Consider the following 19,064-nt stretch of genomic DNA (forward strand, 5'->3'; position numbering starts at 1 on the left):
CACTGCAAGCACAGCCAAAACCGAGCTTACAACAATTTCTAAAATCTTCTAATTGGACAGGCTTAAAAAAATAATCTACTTCAAATTGCTGAAATCTTCTACCTGAATCACACACCACTTGCTTCTCTGAATCTCTTACAACTGTCTCTTTGGCCAGATTGCTAAAAGAAATGCTTTCACCTATTGTTAACTGAAACTGCTACCTCTAAACGTGGAGAGGTACAGAGCCTGGTGATTATTTTTCCTTTGAGGCAAGAAGATGATACCTTAATGCTCTAATTCAGCTATGGCAAGAAATCAGAAGTCTAGCAAAAAGCCATGCTACCTCTAATTCCCCTGTTCAGCTACACAGCTGCCTTCGATCTGCTGCAAGGTGTGCCACAAGAATCAAAGGCAACAACTTCCCAGTCACTCAAGAAGTCCACACCAGATGTATATCAGCTTCAGCACAGATTCTACTGTCTTCCTCTTGTGTCCTCAAACATCTAGTGATGTTAATGGAACTCTCTGGACTTCCAGGTACTAGAATGCACAACATCTGACAAATTCCCTTGAGAAATGTCTCCTGCTGCACATTTAACAACTGTCACTCACAGCTCATTTAAAAGGCAGAAATTATGTGTGGAAACTGTCATATCCCATCAGTTTGACTTTTCTTTAAGTTTTATTGTTTATCAAGGATACATTAACAAAGAAACACAGAGACAATTCAAATATTTCTAGGACAGCAAATTAATGGAAAGATAAAATGGGCAACAGAATTTGTTACATCTCACTGTTGAAACAGAATAACACAAAACTATCTCAGATCGAGTTTTCCTTCTCAAGTCTCTCTTCCTTGTCCGAGAGTTTCATGCATGGAGCCAAAATAAATGCTTATATAACAAATGCTTCAGCTCTGTAATTTTTCTAATAATCCCAAGGTGCTCCTATTATTATGCAGACCTACCTACTCTCTGGAGTGCAACTTCCATGAAACTATCAGCTGGATAGCCCCTTAGAGATGCATTCCTACACCCTGCTCCTGCTTCACCATCTGCTGAATCAGCTGATATCAGCTGAATTCAGGTGTTAAAAAAGCATTTATGTCAATTCAGAAATAATGATATTAGTGATATTAGAAATAGTGATATTAGGGCAAACATCTAGAATTCTGTCCCTACAGACTGACTCATATTGAAAGCCAACATGTATGATGGTCATGGCATAAATGTCATTGTCCTCTGTGAAATTTAGATTGTTATTACAGAGAATCTCAAAGAAGAACATTTGAAAGCTGAAAATGAATGTATATAGGAAGAAATTTAATTAGGCTCTTTTAGTTCATTAAAGGACTGTGGAATGAGTGTAAATGAACTTAGAAGGATATTAAAATATGTCCCTCCCATAAGAATATGACTCCATAACTTTTATTCAGGATTTTTAAAAGAGAAATTAGCAATAAACATAAATTGAACTGAAACAGCCTAATTTTACTATCTAGTTACTGCTAATACCTAATATTCATTTCTCCCAACAAGAAACTATAGCTAAACATCAGACATAACACAGCTATTTGCAAAGGTGTTGAGGAGCAACAAAAATCTTTAGATCCATTTTTAATTGTTGAACTTCCTTTAGAAACACCAGCACATCTGCCAGTTATTTAAAATATCTGCAAATGATTAATTTAGTAAAATATTAAGGAGACATTGAACAACTCCTGTATATCTACTAGGAGAATCCCATCCCTCTCTGAAAACTGCAATCAAAAATAATTTCCAATTAAAATACTTTCTGACAAGAAGAAACTCAATTTAAATTTTAGTTGTAGGACGAAAGGAGAACAAGCAATGTCATGTTTCATTTTCTTCAGCTTGTCACTTCAATTCTCTTTTGAGAAGGACTTATTTTCAGATGATATAATTACAATCCTGAAATGGCAGTTTTAAATATACATGACAGATGTTTATTAAATTGAAATACATTTGGAACAAAATTTACTTTCCCCCTCTTCACTGCAGAAACAAAGGCCAGATTCTATGGCCTCTTTCCATTGTTGCTTCTTAAAACTGAAAAATATTCATGACTATCAGTAGAATTTTCCCCCATTTTAGAGATTCTAATTCTTCTCCTCAACCACCATTGGAATACAATCCAACTTCACCTGTAGTGTGCATGTCACCTGGTCTGTCTAAGCATATTTCTAAATGGCATGCAATGCAACATCCCAGTAGAAATGCTCTAGAGAGAAATTAAGGGGACAAGCATTTTCCATACTATGCTAAGAACATCATCATGTCCAGGGTGGGCTCTAGTTCACTATTATAAAAACTATGAAGTGTATGTTTTCAGGAAACATAACTGTTCATCATTTATCATATGACTTAAAAGAAAATTCAACATTCATAAAATACTGTTCCACAGTACCATCAACATACATGGCAGAATTCATATTTTAGACAGAGGCATCTATTTAAAAATGGAGGTGTACTATGGCACTAATTTAAGTGTTTACAAATCACTTTTGTGTGAGCAATATCCTCTCTTAGGAGTGATTTATATTTGGTCCCGAAGTCATCAGCTAATACTTCTTCTGCAGGGAGAAGGATGCTTTATGAATTTCCACTCAAGGAAATTTAGTTCGCCATGAAAAAATAAATAAAATTCCATTTTATGAGACAGAAACACATTGAAGATGTCAAGAGCAAAATGTAAAAAGTAATCAGCAAAATTAAATTATATGCATAGAAGACAGCATTTTGATCACTGACAGAATTCAGTGATCCTCAAGCATGTGAAAAAAATCATCTGGAGAGCTTTCATACCCATATCAAAAAAAGTACACAATGCATGTAAAGTCTAGCTTTTCTGTGGTAACTTGACCCTTTCTTAATTCCATAGCAGTCAACCATAAGATTGGGTTCATTTATGCTTTAGGTTTTGAGCTTCTGAAATGTTTCTGTACTCATTATAAGAGATAGTAGTGCTTGTGGTTTGATATTATTGTTGTTTGTTGGTTTTTGTTTTTATTTTTGAATACCTTACGTGTTTCAATACTACAAACTGAGGACTATGGGATGCTGATACAACTATGTAGAGAAACGCTTCCTAATATTTCACAGAAACAGAAAGAACACAGTGAGAATGGTGAACTACTGTTTGAGTAGCATTTGAAGAAATCAGAGGTAATGACCCACTGATACCACAAGAATTATTTCACAGTCACATCACTGGGAAACCTGAATTTGCTAATGGAACACTAAAAATAAACATGTTTATGTGATAGTCCACTTTTAAGTTAAAAAAAAAAAAAAAAAAGGAATGAAGGAAAACAATCTAGAGAAAAACCACAGTTAATAACTAGATTTTTTTATTTTTTATTTTTTTGGTACTGAATTTTAATTTGAGTATTTTCTTATTTTTTTCTTGGGAACATGACCATTGTGTAATCTTAATTTCTGGCATTGGGTAATTCCTTCCTGTGCAAAGATATCTACACAGCTTACATACAAATATATTTTAGTGAATTTACAATATAAGGTTTGGGTGCTCAAGATAGCACAAAGTATGCAGGCATTTATTTGACACTGCTCTTGACTACAGATGGAGCTTTTAATCACTCATCTGCTAAGCTTTACTGTATTTTGAGAAAAGAGTGTACTGATTGGTTTTGTATTTTAAAGCAAAAAACCTTCTCTTCTGAACTGTCCCCAGGGTATCTCTCATGGAGCACAAAGTAGTCTAAGCTGCTGCTCTGTATAGCTAAGCAATTACCCCCACATTGACTATGAAGTAACTCCATTTTGTTTTTAGTATGAACTCTACTTGAGCCATGGAGGTTGCAAATTCACTAATTTCAGATCTTCCTCTCTTAAGAACCAAGCAGTCCAAAAGTACTGATGCTTGGTGAAAAATCTGAATTTAGGACAGAAAACTTTCTTTAAATGGATTAACTGAAGAATAGCAAAACCAGCATAGAAACTAAAAATATTTGCAGAGGAGAGTATTGGGATTAACTGATAGACACTTCTAACTTTGTAGTTGTATTCCTTAGCCTTAAGAAGATGGAAGACATGGGAAGCATGCATCTTTCAGATTTTCCTCATCCTTTGGCCTTTCCAGTTCTCTTTGTTCTGAACTGACACTGATCCTGACATCTACAAAATACATGGAATGATTTTAATAACTGCTGTTGTAGTTGAACTTCAGACACTATTGGGCCCTTTGTACTTACAGAATATGTACCATTATTTAACAGTCCTTAGCAGTAATTCACATCTCTGCCAAGTCTCTTAATTCTCATCACTTCTCCTCATTTAGTCATTTGACACACTGCAATTTTAATATCCAAACATCTAATCTATGGAGCTGATTTTTTTTATTCTTATTTTTAAATGAAACTTCAGCCAAAAACAAAAACATTCATCAGCTTTCAACCTCCATTCGAAGTCCATGGGCAGTTAGTATAATTCGGTGTCACTTTTAGTAAGTGCCTTGAAGATGTTTTTTAGATCTTTCTGCAACACATCACTAGAGAACTCATGATATTTCACACGTACAAAAATCAGTAAAAACCAAAAATCCTAATCTGTGCATTTGAAAAATCCCATTCATACCTCTTTACATCCTGGGCAAAACCAATAAACTTGCAGTAAAATGGCTGCCTGTGAGGTCTTTATTACTGACATGGTTTTTGGTGTTTTTTTTTTTTTTTTTTTTTTTTTTTTTTTTTTTTTTTTTTTTTGAGCAAAATCTGCAGACTCTGTTGTCAGAGTACGCATTGAATTACAGTAAAATCAGATAATAACAATGTAATGAAAGATTTATAGCAATTCTGCAAATGACAATTTTTAATGAAGATTTTTTTCTGAAGTTCTGGCAGTAGGAAACTTTATTATTCTCAACCTGAGTGATATTACTTATGACATATAATTTTTCCTTTCATACATCCCTTTTGCACAACCTCTTTCGAAATAGAATAACAGATTAAATTTTACCATCAAAATTATAGCAGGAAGCAAACAGAATTACTCCGACACCGAAGAAATTTCCATCCTACTTCATGCATTTAAGGCCAAATGCTGGAAAGTTCATCATAAGTTTAACTTTAAATGAGTTTATATCTCACCCGCAAGCACTTTCCACCTCTGCCTGCTCATTCACAAGCTAGAATTATTATGGAAGCATTATTTTCCCCATTTTTCTAATTTTCTAATATTTAAGATAGAGTAAAATATGGAATAATCTCTGAAAAACTGTCCAAAGATCCACTGCTTCCCAAATTTACAGGCATCTGAAAATACAGTATATAGTATAAGAAATGCATTAATCAAGAGCAAAGGATGAATACTTTGTTTATCTTGTATTCTAAATGGAAAAGAAATGAGATATTGCCATGTCTGTCACTAAAATATCAAACCTCTGTAGAAACTGAATTCCAGCTATGGAATTTACTATATTGTAAAACAAGGTAAAAGTGTGCAAGTGGGAATTCTATCAGAGAAGAGAAAAAGATACAATTATTCCAACTCAGAGCTGATATGCTCCAAGGTATACGTTTTCCAACAAATCACAATAAAAATGAATATTTTAGAGGTTAATACGAAGATCAAATGTAGAATGCATTTGCGGAAAAGATTAATATCTTTTCATTAAAAATGAGTGCACTGTTGGTTCAGCATTTGCATTTAAATCGAGTAAGTAATAAGTATATTGACTGCTTAACACACATCTCCAAAATGGAAAATACGGATGAAGGGAGCAGTGTCCACCGGCAGAAGAGGACAAGGTTTTTCTCTTATCTGCTGCTCTCCCTTCAGAGAACTTAGACTCTATCAACAAGAACACTGTAATTCACGTCTCACAGCAGAACTGGGGGAATACTGTATAAGAGCAACTATGCAAGCATTCATTCCTTCATGCATAGCATGTTGGTGAATACGTATCGGTGGACTGACATTGACTTGAAAAATGGCTTGCCAATATACATTAACTTATCAATGTATGGACAGGAATGGGTATTTATTAGCTGCTACACACTTTTTTTGTCCCAATTGTTTAAAGCTTAGAGCCATTCAGTTAATTGGAAGTCTCAGACAACTAATACATGACTGCAAGTAATCTGCTTAAGCATCAGCAGGAAGGACTGGAGTCCCTCCAGGTTTCTTGTTGTTTATGGCATAAGGTCATCAGAGCTCTATGTTTTCAAGCAATAAAGAAAGGGAAAGGTACATATGATTAAAAAACCAATATCTCAATGCACCAAGATCGGTTCAGAAATAAAATATATAGGAGAAGCTTACTGAAATGGTGGCTTGGCTTCACACAGACATGCTGATTGCTAGTCTCATGAAGAATATGTGCTTTTATTTAACTGAATACAGCACAATGTTTCTAAGGATCAGAGAATACTTGAATTGGTTTTCTTGAGTTATTTAACAACATGTCAGAATATAGTCCAGCATGTTGCAGATATTTTGAAATATTTAAAAAAAAAAACAACAACAAAAACAGAATTAAGTGCAGCAGTTCCTATCAAAAGCAAAATCATGTTACTTCTCAGACAGAAGAGTAAATATTTCCCTTAACTGTGGTGGCAGCTTTCTTGTAGTATTAGAGTCATGCAAAACGTATATAAATCATACAGATATTCTCCTACTGAGCAGGCCCCTGTAACACTGGCAAAACAACATTGTGGGTGAGCAGAAAAACTGATTACTGTTCCATAGAGGAAATTTAAGAGTTGATGCTAAAAGAATACAAGTGTTTTCTCCTCCTGTGTATAATCTTTACTTCTTTCTAACTGCAGAGAAGTGTCAGTGTGAAATGGACTAACCCACCCCTAAAGTACAAAACTCAGGACATTTCCTCAAGATTCCTTTCATTCTTATTTATTTTTACTGTGTTGTGTCCTATTTAGGGTCATTTAGACCACACACTTTAATAAAGGGCATCCTTCTCTTCAATCTATGTATCAAATGTATTCTCCAATGGATATTTGGAGGTATAATTTGCTCTCTAGCACTCTTTATCTCTGACACATTCAAGGATGCTTAAATCCCTCAAGAAAAAATGCACATGTTAATCTTCAAAAATGTGCCCTTACACACCTTCTGAAAATTAAAATGGATGGTTTTGATAACCTATCAGAATTGCAAAACCCTGAAAAATCATTTTGAATTGTTTTTTCGAAAAAACAATTTTGAATCTGAAAAATATATACATGAAAATAAACTAGAAAATTCAGACCGTACAAAATGTGCATGGCACTGAGGCTTTCTTAGGAGACATGAAACACTTCCAGCTTCCCTGAGCAGTTGCCATTAGGAATCAAAAGCACCCCGCAGCTTGGTGCATATAAGGTGGGTTGTCTATATACACATATACTCAGTTCAGCAACTCACAGAACAACAAATTTTGAAGGCTTGTAGGAACTTAATAAAATTGACTTCACTTTAAACTAGTCCTGTGCAGCTAGAAGAACAAACAGATGCGGCCTGAGGCTCATCAGAATCCAGTTCATTTTTTTTCCCCTTTCTATTGTTTTAAAAAGCATCTACTTAGAATTCATTTTTAATCCTAAAATATTACCAGAAAAAGAAATGTTTCATTTGATTTTGTCTCCTTATTTTCATTATTAGCATAGATGTTTACTTATGCATGCTGTGATCCTCCCACATATATTTAATCAGAGATAAAAACTAAGCTCTCTGGATGCCCAAACTTTGTTTTACTTCAGGGCAAAAGCCTTTGTATTCTTTGCACTGAAATGAAAATCTCTGAAGCTATTTCATGGCAAATGCTCTGAAAATGCTGTAGTGTTAAAAAAAACAATAATAATATGAACTGTACAGCATGTTCAAAACTTGCCAGATGCCTGGCATCTCCAAATCTCAGTATCTCCTATTGGGAAACAAAACTCCATTTCCTGCTTTCTTGGATACACAAACATGAAAGAAACTGTATTTTAAAAAAATCATATTATTACAAAACCTACAAAAAAGCCAAAACAATTTAAATGCTGTCGAGTTGTCTTATACAGCATTGAAAGTTGCCAAAAGCATAAAAACCTATGGGGATGGAAAAAAGGAGTAACTTCAATCAGTATCTCAACATACTATTAACAGTTCATACCAACGGCTGGTGCATATACACATAATTAGTGCACAACAGCATTCTCTCTTCTCTATGTTTATCCTTGAGAAACTTCTACTGTAATTCATCTCAGTTGAAGGCTAATATGACTGTAAACAGTATACTTAGTAGGAATAACTGAAGATAATCCCCTTTTGACTGGTACTAGTTTTATGATTCAAACAAAATAAATACAGCTAACAAAAGATGGAAAAATCACAAGCAACTGACCCAAATTGGAGTTTAAGTAAAATCTAGAAGTTGCTGTTTGAACTGCTAATATAATATAATTCATTAGAGTAACAGAACTTCCCCTCCCCCACCCTAGTTTCTGGAGGAGTGGAATTCTCCAGCAGAAATCTCACTGCATAAAATCCATGTGCAGCTTCAGGAGCTACACCGAGTTACCTGACTGCACAGCTGACCACAATCACAATCATCAAAAAGGACCAGCTGCGTTGTCCACATTCATTCATTTTCCAAGGAGTTAATGGAAAACTTCAATGAACAACTTGCTGCTTTCTATCCACATATACTATAACACATTATTTGCTGGCATGCTGACAAAAGAAGATTAGGAGCTGAAGAGAATAGGCAAAAACTGTTCAACCCCACGGTTCACTAATTCTGTTTCATGGGAGCTTTGCTGATCTATCATTTAATTCCACTATCTACAATTTTTGTCCCCTGTTCTTATATCTACTGACAAGGTTTACAGAGAAGTGACCATTTCTTTTTCCCATCTTTCTACGATGCACTTCACAGAAGGTTCTGATATACAGCCTTCACGTACTACAAAGGTTCAGCAGAGGAAATATAACAAGGCAGTAATATCAGCTGATATTCTACAGAGGAGTGGCAAATCAGCTTTCTAGCACCCTGCAAATCATTGTTTTTTTCCAATGGTGGTGACATGCACATACTTCATCTCTAAGCAGAAGCTAGACAGAGATATTCTCTTTCAGATGCAACTCCCGTCTCTGTATCCAAGGCAGACAGTGCTTTCACACTAATTCAATTTCATGAGCTATGTACATGTGAAACACCTAAATCATTTATATATGTATTTATATTGGTACCCAGAAGTGTTCGGAATGGGATCATTAGACCACTTGTCCCCAGAACTATTTTTTATGATTGAAAGTGTTGAACATTTTTGTACACAGATGGTTACAATAAAGGATGCATGACAAACAGTCCATACACATGAAATACATAAGCAGGAAGTGGGAGAAGAAGCCAAACCCAGAAAGATGACAGGACAAAACACAACATCTTGAGAGAAACAAAAAACTCCTTATGAAGGCTTTCACTTGACAAGACAGTATTGGAATGGGCTTCAACAGCAGATAATACTTGTTTTTACTGTTAAAATGTTACACAGCCCTATGTTTTGGCTCAAAAAAAAAACATTCAGCATTTGCAGCAACAATTTAAATTACTTTCCACTTTCAACAAGATTGCAGTTTGCCATGCCACCTTCAAAGTAAAAGTACTGAATTGACTACTATTAAAAATCATAAAGAATTCAGATCTTGATTTCTGGATCTACTACTCAGTCGTAATACCAGTCCGACTGAGGCCAGGTTTCTTGTATGGAGACAGCATCATTATTTCATGAATCACCAGTAACCTTTGGAAGATACCACAAAAAGCAGGTACATTCATTCCCTTCCATTGATTTTCTAATTTTGAGTAAATTGGTTTAATCTGGAGAATGGTTATCTATTAGGAATAAAAATACCTAAAGTGACTTTAGAAAACAGAATGAAGCTTTTGAACAGAAAAAAAAAATGAAGAAGGGAAACTTGAGGCAAAGAGGTGATGATTACATACTAAATTTTGGCGTGGGTCTGTGGCCAGCCACACAAATATGAAAGAAATTAAATCCCTCTGAACTTAGAAGAGAGATCTACAGGCCTTGAGCTCAGTTTTACTGCAACTTGTGTCTATAATATACGTCTATTTTACCCAAGAACGGTCTAATTCTGGAAAAACTTGCACAAAAATTACTCACCTAAAACATATGAGCATCACTTTCATATAGTTAAAATAAGAAATAGCATGCTGAATACAGAGAGCATTCAATAGTTCTGTACCTAACCAACTTAAAAGACAAGTGCTGTAAATCAGCACATACACCCAAAATGCAGCAAGGTTGGTGAGCAGAGAGTTCAGGTCTTTGAATTTCCTTGGTGGAGACTGCAAGACTCCTGGTCGCCTTCAGAACCTTAAGAGCCCACAGGCCTATATAATTAAGAGAACTGCTGATTTACAGAGTAACTATTCAGGTCATAATTGCGTTGTTGTTCTCATACATTCTGATAACTACTAGTTCATTCTCTTAACCTGAAATGATTACACCTATATTTTTTTGCCACCAGTTCACACTCTTGTAACGTTAATGACAGGTAATCAACATGCACTGTGGCAGTACACCGTTTCATCTTAAAACTACATGCATATTGTCTGCCTCTTTATTATTCCTTTCTTGTACATCCATGGTATACTAAGTATGGAGTACTACATTAATTATTCCACTAAGTCCTCTCAATACAAACAAACTTATAGAAAAGTCTTTAAAGCAACAAACTGTAACAACCTCATAGCAAGCCATACATACAATTAAGCCTTTTATTTCTTCTGTTGTCAAATAATTGCTGTCTCCAGGTTGACCTTCTTTTATTTTTCAGATCTTTGTTTTCATCAGCCAACACTAAATGTCCAGCACTGAAGAACCATTAGATTTATAAATAGTGATCACAGCACGTAACTTCTTTCACCAATATAAGAAATAAAAAGAACACTGTGAAAGACTCCTCACAGTTGAGCATCCAAACCTCCACCCTTCCTCACAGCACTCTTAATTTTTTGTCAGTTCACAAAAGGTTATGAGCACAAACAATAAGATGTCATCTTGTGATAGGAAACTTACCTCACGATCCAGCAGTACAGGTGACACCACTGTGACAATATCTCCCTTTTCTGGGTCAATGTAGAACATATTTGGGGAGGGTTTGGTAGGCGTCTGTTTGAGGATGTTGTACCGCAGAAGAGCGTTGTCTGTGCTAGGATCATCAGCATCAAATGCTGTCATCCGCATCACAGTTGTTCCTAAGGGAAAGGTGGACAGACAACAGAATGCAGTTAGGAAGCACATTTATTATGCTACTTTCAAACACGAAAACCAGACGAGGACATAACAACTATCTCATCAGGGCCAGGAAGTAGTTTCATGTGATACTTTGTAATTCCATTCATCCTATTTTTACTTGCTGCTGAGCTAACAACAAAAAGTAATCTTCCTGGTTTGCAGCAAACAAATGACTCACTTAAATACCCCATATTTGAGTACTTTGTTGCTGCCCACATAAGGAACATCACTAAAGGATCCTCCATGCTTTAAATTCTTCGGGTAAAAAGTCTATAGGATCTCCTGGTGAAGGTGCAATGCTGAAATAACAGAAAGGTTTCTATTTGCAGTTTGTGCAGTTTTGCACTGTCTCAAAATTGGTTGGACGTTTTTTAAGGCTTCTGCCAATATGACAAATTTTATCATGACTAAAGCTCAGAGAATTCTATCTAGAACATAACTCCCGGGCTTTCTGATCACTCTGAACACTCTCTTGCTCATCCATCTTTAGAGTGCTGAAGTTGTTTTTATTACGAAAATCCTATAGCGTGCAGTTCTGCCATAGAGAGCAACAGGGTTAATGCCACTGATTGCACAGAATCTTAAATGATTTAAAGAGGAAAAAAACCCCACCATTCTCCTACAACATGGTTAATACAGAGACAACTGAGAAGCTGTCAATATTGTTGTTAACTAATGGAGTACATACTCCCACATCGCAAGATCAAATCTTATCCTCTCTCTTGCACAGGCACACCAGAGGTGACAGAGTTTTATTCAAGCTTCTTTTATTTGCTTTGTGTTATGGGAAGCAAAGAAAGGAAGTAATTAGACAGCAGGGCTGAACCCTGCAATATTCACCCCTAGACCATTATAATTTTTTAATCAGTCAATCTATAGGTATAAACACAACAGGTTTTATGTTAATTTTTATATCTAACTAGAAGGAACATATAATCACACCAAAACTGAAGTGTTTCTTTGGCCTGAACAAAGGATAAAATCCTAATGAACAAAAAAGTCACAATGAAATCAGCGAACTAGTTTCAGCAGTGAATGAAGAAAAGCAACAAATTAATGCAAAAGACACTAGTAAACCATATACAGATAGGAAAGGTAAGGAAGCATTCACTCTTTTGCCTAAAAATCTCAACTAAAAAAATTTAATCAAATTCCACCAACTATTCAATTTCCATTTAAGTAGCTTAGCACTGAAAACATATCATTTAACACGTGAACCACAATGTCAAATTATAATTCATTGTTAGAGTTCAAGTATTCTGTATTAGCCAACTTGCTTTTCCCCGCTGACTTTCAGTAGAGAATTATATCTTAAAAATATCACAATGAAAACAATTTGAAATACAACATTTTCATTTCATATTGAATATATAATGCTATTTGAGCTATCCACAGTATCCACAGTCTTTTGTGCCAAAATAACAACACTGGATTAAAACTTTCTAGTACAGACAAGGCCTAAGTCATTACATTGCCTGCAGAACAGAAATACTATTCTTTTATGTTGATAAGCAGTGAGTTTCTATTCTTTGTGAAGGTCTTCCAGCAGAGCTTACTTAAAATAAAATGTAATGAAATACAGTGGTAAAGATGGAAAAAAAAAAACCATCCCCAAATAATACGTAAACTAAAACAATTTCCTCACTCAGTGTTAAACACAACTGTCATGCTCAGATACGTTTCTTCTTTGCTTTTTTTGGTGTGTACATCTTTGAGGTCTTGTAATGACCTTGAGTATAAACTCTCAAAGGTTTTGCTTCATTGCTACGTCAGGCAGAGCTACCCCCTAGAGAAATAGAACAGATCTGACAGCATGTTGGTTTTATTCACCAGTGATTAAAGGTCAGACAGCTCAAAAACAAGCTTGCCACTGGATGCCATGCCATGTTTTCCAATATTACAAAATGATTCTCGCCCTGATATTTTCAACTACTTTGTTTGAGACTTCTTCAAAATAAAAAAAAAAATAACATCTTTCTATTTTGAAGGGAAGAACATTCATCTCTTTTTACAAGCATTGGGAACTTCTGACACATGGATGTTTTTTTTGTTTTTTTTTTCAAATGTGTTTATTGCATTTGAAGACAATTGTTTATTTTCATGTTAGATAGCCTTTTTCACAAAAGTCTCCTGGGTCACAAGGCCTCACTGAAATAAATAAGACAGGCAGATCTTCAAGGGATATAAAAGAGCTCTCAAATATAAGTGAAATTCAATGATATTTGGTATGGCTTCTCAAGAAGCACAATTTAATGGGATGCTACGCTCTTCAAGTACATTGGATGATAGTTTAAATAAATGTAAATTCGTACTATTATTAATCTATTGTATGAGATATTCAGCAGAGATTTAGAATGTGATCAAAACCACACATTCAGATGGAAATCTTATTTACACAGTCGTTCTAGTCAGTTGTACATAAATATTTCTAATGATAAGACTGCAGATACAGATTTTAAAATCTGATGTAAATCCACAAATCTCTAGTTACTCTGGCATGAAACTGGCTTGATACAGTGGCTGAATACAATTCTGATTTGCCAACTTAATTTCTTTAACCTTTCTATTCACTGGACATTCTTTTATTCTGTGTAGCCATTCCTTCGCTGCAGAGAGATAAAAAACAAATTCAGAAACTAAAAAAATCCGGCTTTTACATCACTTTGCATAGGCATGCTAGTCCCAGTAGGGAAGTAGATAATTAGTTCCATTTGTGTCTATCTTGCCTCTACGGTTAGTATCTAGCTAACCATCAAGGTGGCAGATGTGCTTAAGTAAAAGTTATTCTATTCTCACAAATTCACATAACAGATGTAAAAATGCATATAAAACTCCTTGTTAGATGTCATTATATATTATTACAGTCTGTATAAGATTGTATCTGTTTTTGGTTCATGAACATCAGCACAAAAAAATTACTACTCTTTAAACATCCCTTACATGCCTTCATCACTCCAATAACCAAAGTCAAATAGCGCTGCTAAGAACAGAAAGGAAACCTTGCACTGAGCTGACAAATGGTACTCTGCTTCTACAGCCATGCTGAGAATGGCCTGTACTCGGACACAGCTCTCTTGCAGCCTTGTTCTCATAAGCATGTTGCAAAATAACTGGAATTCATTGCTGTCCATTTATTTCAAAGCACAGCACTATGTACTTTATTACATTAGAACAAATCTCGCTTGTATGCAAAAATTAGAATGGTTTGGCAGCTAAAAAAAAAATAAAATCACAGCAGCTTTAAACTAGGAATTAAAGCATATTTCAAGGACCTTGTGGAGAAGTCTGACAACAGTATTTCCAAGTAGGAACTTGACTATCTCTGTTAGGGCATTCATGGAGAATGCACTTGACCATACGTTTTAGGATGGGCCACCACAAAGACTACATTAAGAGATCTGATCCCTTAAAATGCAGCTGCACTAACTTTTATTTTAAAAGGCTCTGCAACATATATCCGGTCCAAAAGTGTTTAAATCAAGATGCATGCTTCCTCAGTATTACTTCTTCATCATAAAGTTTTATTCTTCATAAAAGATTCATTTCCCCAGACCCATAAACTGACTACTTCTAATTCAGTGTCATTTTATAAATACTTCCATTCCTGGCATCAATCAAACGCAGCTGGCTTTCAAACCACAAAACAACAGCTTGCTACATTATCATGTTAAACAATATATATTAACTTATCAAGCTGAGGAACAAATGTCTGCAAAATCAGCAACTTTTGAGTTCTGCTGATGATGTGCAGATATTCACTGAGGCAGTCTCTCCCAGAAAAGGTACAGTTATTCCATGGCGTTTCAATATTCACGCTTTATTTGTCACACCCTCTGGGCAGTTTAACTGTTACCATAATCTCTCAAGCCCTCTGTTTGCACCTCTGTGTTCCTCATCGATCCAGCACATATTCCAAAAGACAACTCACTGTTTCAAATACTGCAGCTATCAATCTGTTGATTGCACGTTCGGCCTGTAAGTTGGCTTGGAAGTATTGGCAAAAACCTACCCTTAGGCATTAAGACGTAAAGCAAAATGCTTGCACAATTCTGTGGTGATTGGAGCAGATGGTTTCTTGGAAAAGTTGTTTTACTGCTTAACCTTTCTTTTTCCTTTCCTGTCCCTCCACCACCCCACTCTTTTATTTTCTTTTTTGACTGTTAAGATGCCAAGAGAACACTGGGAGCAGTTCAGTAAATTGATGAAACTGCTTCTAAAAAGGCCCAACCATTTTTGTTTAATTTATTGTAATAATTTGTTTTTGCGTTCAGCTGCCAGGCTGTCTGAGGACTTTGTGCCCAATTCCTTTAGTGGCTTTTACACAGTGGGCAACTACATCTACTCCCACTCAGCTGATGAAGAGCAGGTTTTGTCATTCATAATTGAATGCTACACCAGTGCACGTCATACTCAGAGCTATGGTTTTTGTGGGGTGTTACACAGCAATACAGTCATTTTTACTTCTGCTTTTCAACATGACTTATTGAACACTTACTGAGGAGTTACTTTCAAAGGTCTTATCTGGCAAAACGCAGGGATTTGTAACTTTTTCACACTGTTCGGATGAACGTCTTCTGGTTATTTCTCTCACTGTATTTAAGTGTAATTTACTGTGACTAAAAATGAAGAATTTACAAAAAGGCCTGGAATGTGGACAACTATCTTTGAAGATGACTGTCAATACTAACCTTAAAATATTATCCAATTTAAGGACTGAAAGGTTTTATCAGAATTACTGTGCTAAAAATCTTCAGACTATTTGAGTTACATTGGTTTTGTGTCTTATGCATACTACAAAAAATGTCTGATTTCATAATTAACACGATCAGTTTGCTGAGTGCTAAATACAACTTCTTTAAAAGTTCAGATGTGCCTCTGTAAATCAAAAACAATCAGTTGCACAACAGTATACTCTTAAGAAATAAAGCTATTTTAACCCAAGAAGGAGATCAGAAAATAAGAAATGAAAAGAAAAAGGAAGAAAACAAGAGGGTTCTTAGCATCTCTAAAACACTTTACACCTATTGCTGCAGAAATAAACCCAACAACTTTCCAAATGTGAAACAAAGGAAAAAAAAGCCTCCTGACTCCTACACCTATTATAAGTAATTATGTTTGACTGTCATTTTGTACTTTAAAGACAACAAGCCCCAGGGAAGCAAAACAAATATAAGACGAAAGGCCCATTATGTCTCCAATCAAGTGCATTTGAATTGCAACCACAGTTATTAGCTTACACATGTTATTAAAAAATGGAAGGCTTTTCTCAATAGAGAAGACATTTAGTAAGAATTAATGACTTTGGTCTTTTAGCATATCTTAAATTTGCATGGGGCAATAATTTCCTGCTCCACGGGACTTTTTCACAGCATCTACATAGATGCCTGGCAAATGCTGGATAAGTGTACTATCTAAGCTGGAGTTTAGATGGCATCACTGATCAGCACACCATGCATGCCAACATGTTGCACAGTCAGCAGTAGTGGAGAGATGGACTTGTTAAATGTCAGATGTGGAACAAGTAACAAATTGCTGTTGATACAGAAAAGAAACTTCACAGATGCTAAATAGAGATGAAGAATTGCGAAGAATGGCTGCTATCCATAGAGAGCTAATGTGGCCAGAAAGCATGTAAATTGAGGAAGAAATAACTGGAGATTCTCTGTTGAATGTAACAAAATAGTGAAGATGTACGGGCAGTATGATCATTAGCAATACTAGCAAAATTTTTCTCATGAATAATATAGCTGTTTAGGTAGAAGAAATTACTCAGTGCTGGTGGGGACTTTTTAAGAATGAGTAATATCTAGTGTTGTCTCTAGATAGCCCACAGGGTACAGAGTCATGTGATTGACAACGATGTTAAGAGCCTTCAGGTATCTGCAACTCCAGGCAAGACAATGATATATTTGAAATGCCAGTAAGTGAATTTGCATTAGTTCAAGTGATGTGACATGGATGATACCATTTGCTAAGCCAGATAAATTTTTCCAAATAGGATTCTGCCTAAATTCATAACAGCAGCAAAAACGCAGCACTTCCATGTTTGTTTCTCTTTTGACCAGTACAGTCTATTAAGAAAAGGCATGAATTACCTTCTGGATCATGACCATAAGCTATAAAAAGTCCCACTGATCTAATATTCTAACTGCCAATTCATAACGTAATCTTACAAGTCAGATAACATAACTCATAAAGCAATATAACACATTCTCTTGAAGTGAAAGGTTTAATGTAAAAGATGATGAGCACTGTACATCACACAGCAGGTGAATATGACAGAACAATGACTTATGTGCAAAAGAATAGTTATCCAGCACTCAGAGAGGATTTCAGCCCTAGACACATTCAGAGAAAACACAGAGGAGCTGCATTCACTCTGGAGCTCAGCTAGCATAAGATGCGTCAGAAAATCAGAAATAAAGACCATATGAGACATTAAAATACCATGGAATTCAGTTCCCTAAAAACAATGCAGGACCATTCTTGAAAAGATAAAGAATACTGGTTTCTTTAGCCTGAAAACCTCAATTGAAGAAATTTCCACAGTCCCTACGTGACTTATCATCATGATGAATGCATTTGGCAAACAGCTGCCAGAAAGCAAGCTCAAATCCTAAAATAGCCTAAAATAGCCAGCTACACTGTAGCCTGTCACTACAGGAGTGGAGATGGAGGATGCTTAGCTCTTTCCCCCGACTCTTATAAAACTTTCATAGGTAAAATGTCCAAAACCTGACAGCTCCTGCCTAGAGTGACCTTTGAATTTACTCAGGCCTTTGATTTGAACTGTTTGACAGCTGAAATACTTTGTCAGAGTTGCTCATAACTCATGATTCACTATGCTGGTTTCCCTCTTCCATGTGAAATTGGAATTGCTTGCAATCATTCAAATTTGATTTCAGCTGTTTAAATGCAGATGCAAACTTTATAGTCGAGAATAGCTATACAGAGAGCTTACTAAAATATGTGTATATTCTAAAAGGCTTTAGCTTATTTCTGCTTTATAATTCAGTGTTTTCTTCTAGCTTTTCTCTGACTTTTCTTTATTAGTTTCCTATCCTTCTACTCCTCCATGTTTATCTGGGTGGCACAGTTCTGGACAAAGCAGCTCAAATTGCTAATGGACAACAATTGTGATACTAATAACACAAAGCTTGATGAAAATTTCATATCCAGAAATATCCGTGAGAAATTATCTTTTGAATGTACTAGAGTGCTTCTTCCAGCAAACTTCAAGACAAAATAAAACAGGCAATATTAAACTAATCACTGAACTTTCCTTCCAGAAGAGAAGCTAATATCCAGTTTCTCCTAATCTATAAGCAGGGCAGAATTCTTAATCAAAATGAATGAAGAAAAGAAAACAGATATTTCAGAGGGTTAGTTTAGTAAAAAAAATAACTGACAATTATTTATGTTCTGAACTTCTGGAAAAGAAGAAGCCATCATTCAGTTCAAGGCCATTTTTACACTTCTCTATTCAGTCCTGTATAATTAGCATTTTGAATTTTCACAGTGATGTCCACCACTATAAATTCTTCTCTTAGCCCTTACTAAACAAAACTTAACTGCTGAGAACCTTGTCCACATTCAGCTATCTTCCATGCTAAGAAAGCCTTTGAATTTGAAGAACTAGCAGCACTCCCTAGTTCTTCAACCCTGGTAAACATCCTCACATATTGCAGCCCAAGCTGCCCATCAATCTTTCTCCAAAGCAGAGTCCTTTGGAAGGGAAATTTGGCTGCACTTGTGGAGAGAAGAAAGCAGCAATGTGTGCAAAGAGATCCACCAA

At 35.6% G+C, this 19,064-nt stretch overlaps 1 protein-coding gene across 3 annotated transcripts in view; it reads right to left on the minus strand.

The window, feature by feature from the left end:
- Positions 1–19,064, minus strand: part of CDH13 (cadherin 13) — a 433,086-nt gene that overhangs the window by 124,713 nt on the left and 289,309 nt on the right. For all 3 annotated transcript variants that reach the window (XM_052685882.1, XM_052685883.1, XM_052685881.1), the window contains one exon: positions 11,051–11,229. In XM_052685882.1, the coding sequence (XP_052541842.1) occupies positions 11,051–11,229 (179 nt within the window). The remainder of the gene's footprint in view (positions 1–11,050; positions 11,230–19,064) is intronic.

The sequence above is a fragment of the Tympanuchus pallidicinctus genome, unplaced genomic scaffold (genome assembly GCF_026119805.1).
Source record: "Tympanuchus pallidicinctus isolate F22 unplaced genomic scaffold, pur_lepc_1.0 scaffold22, whole genome shotgun sequence".
Lineage (NCBI taxonomy): Eukaryota > Metazoa > Chordata > Aves > Galliformes > Phasianidae > Tympanuchus > Tympanuchus pallidicinctus.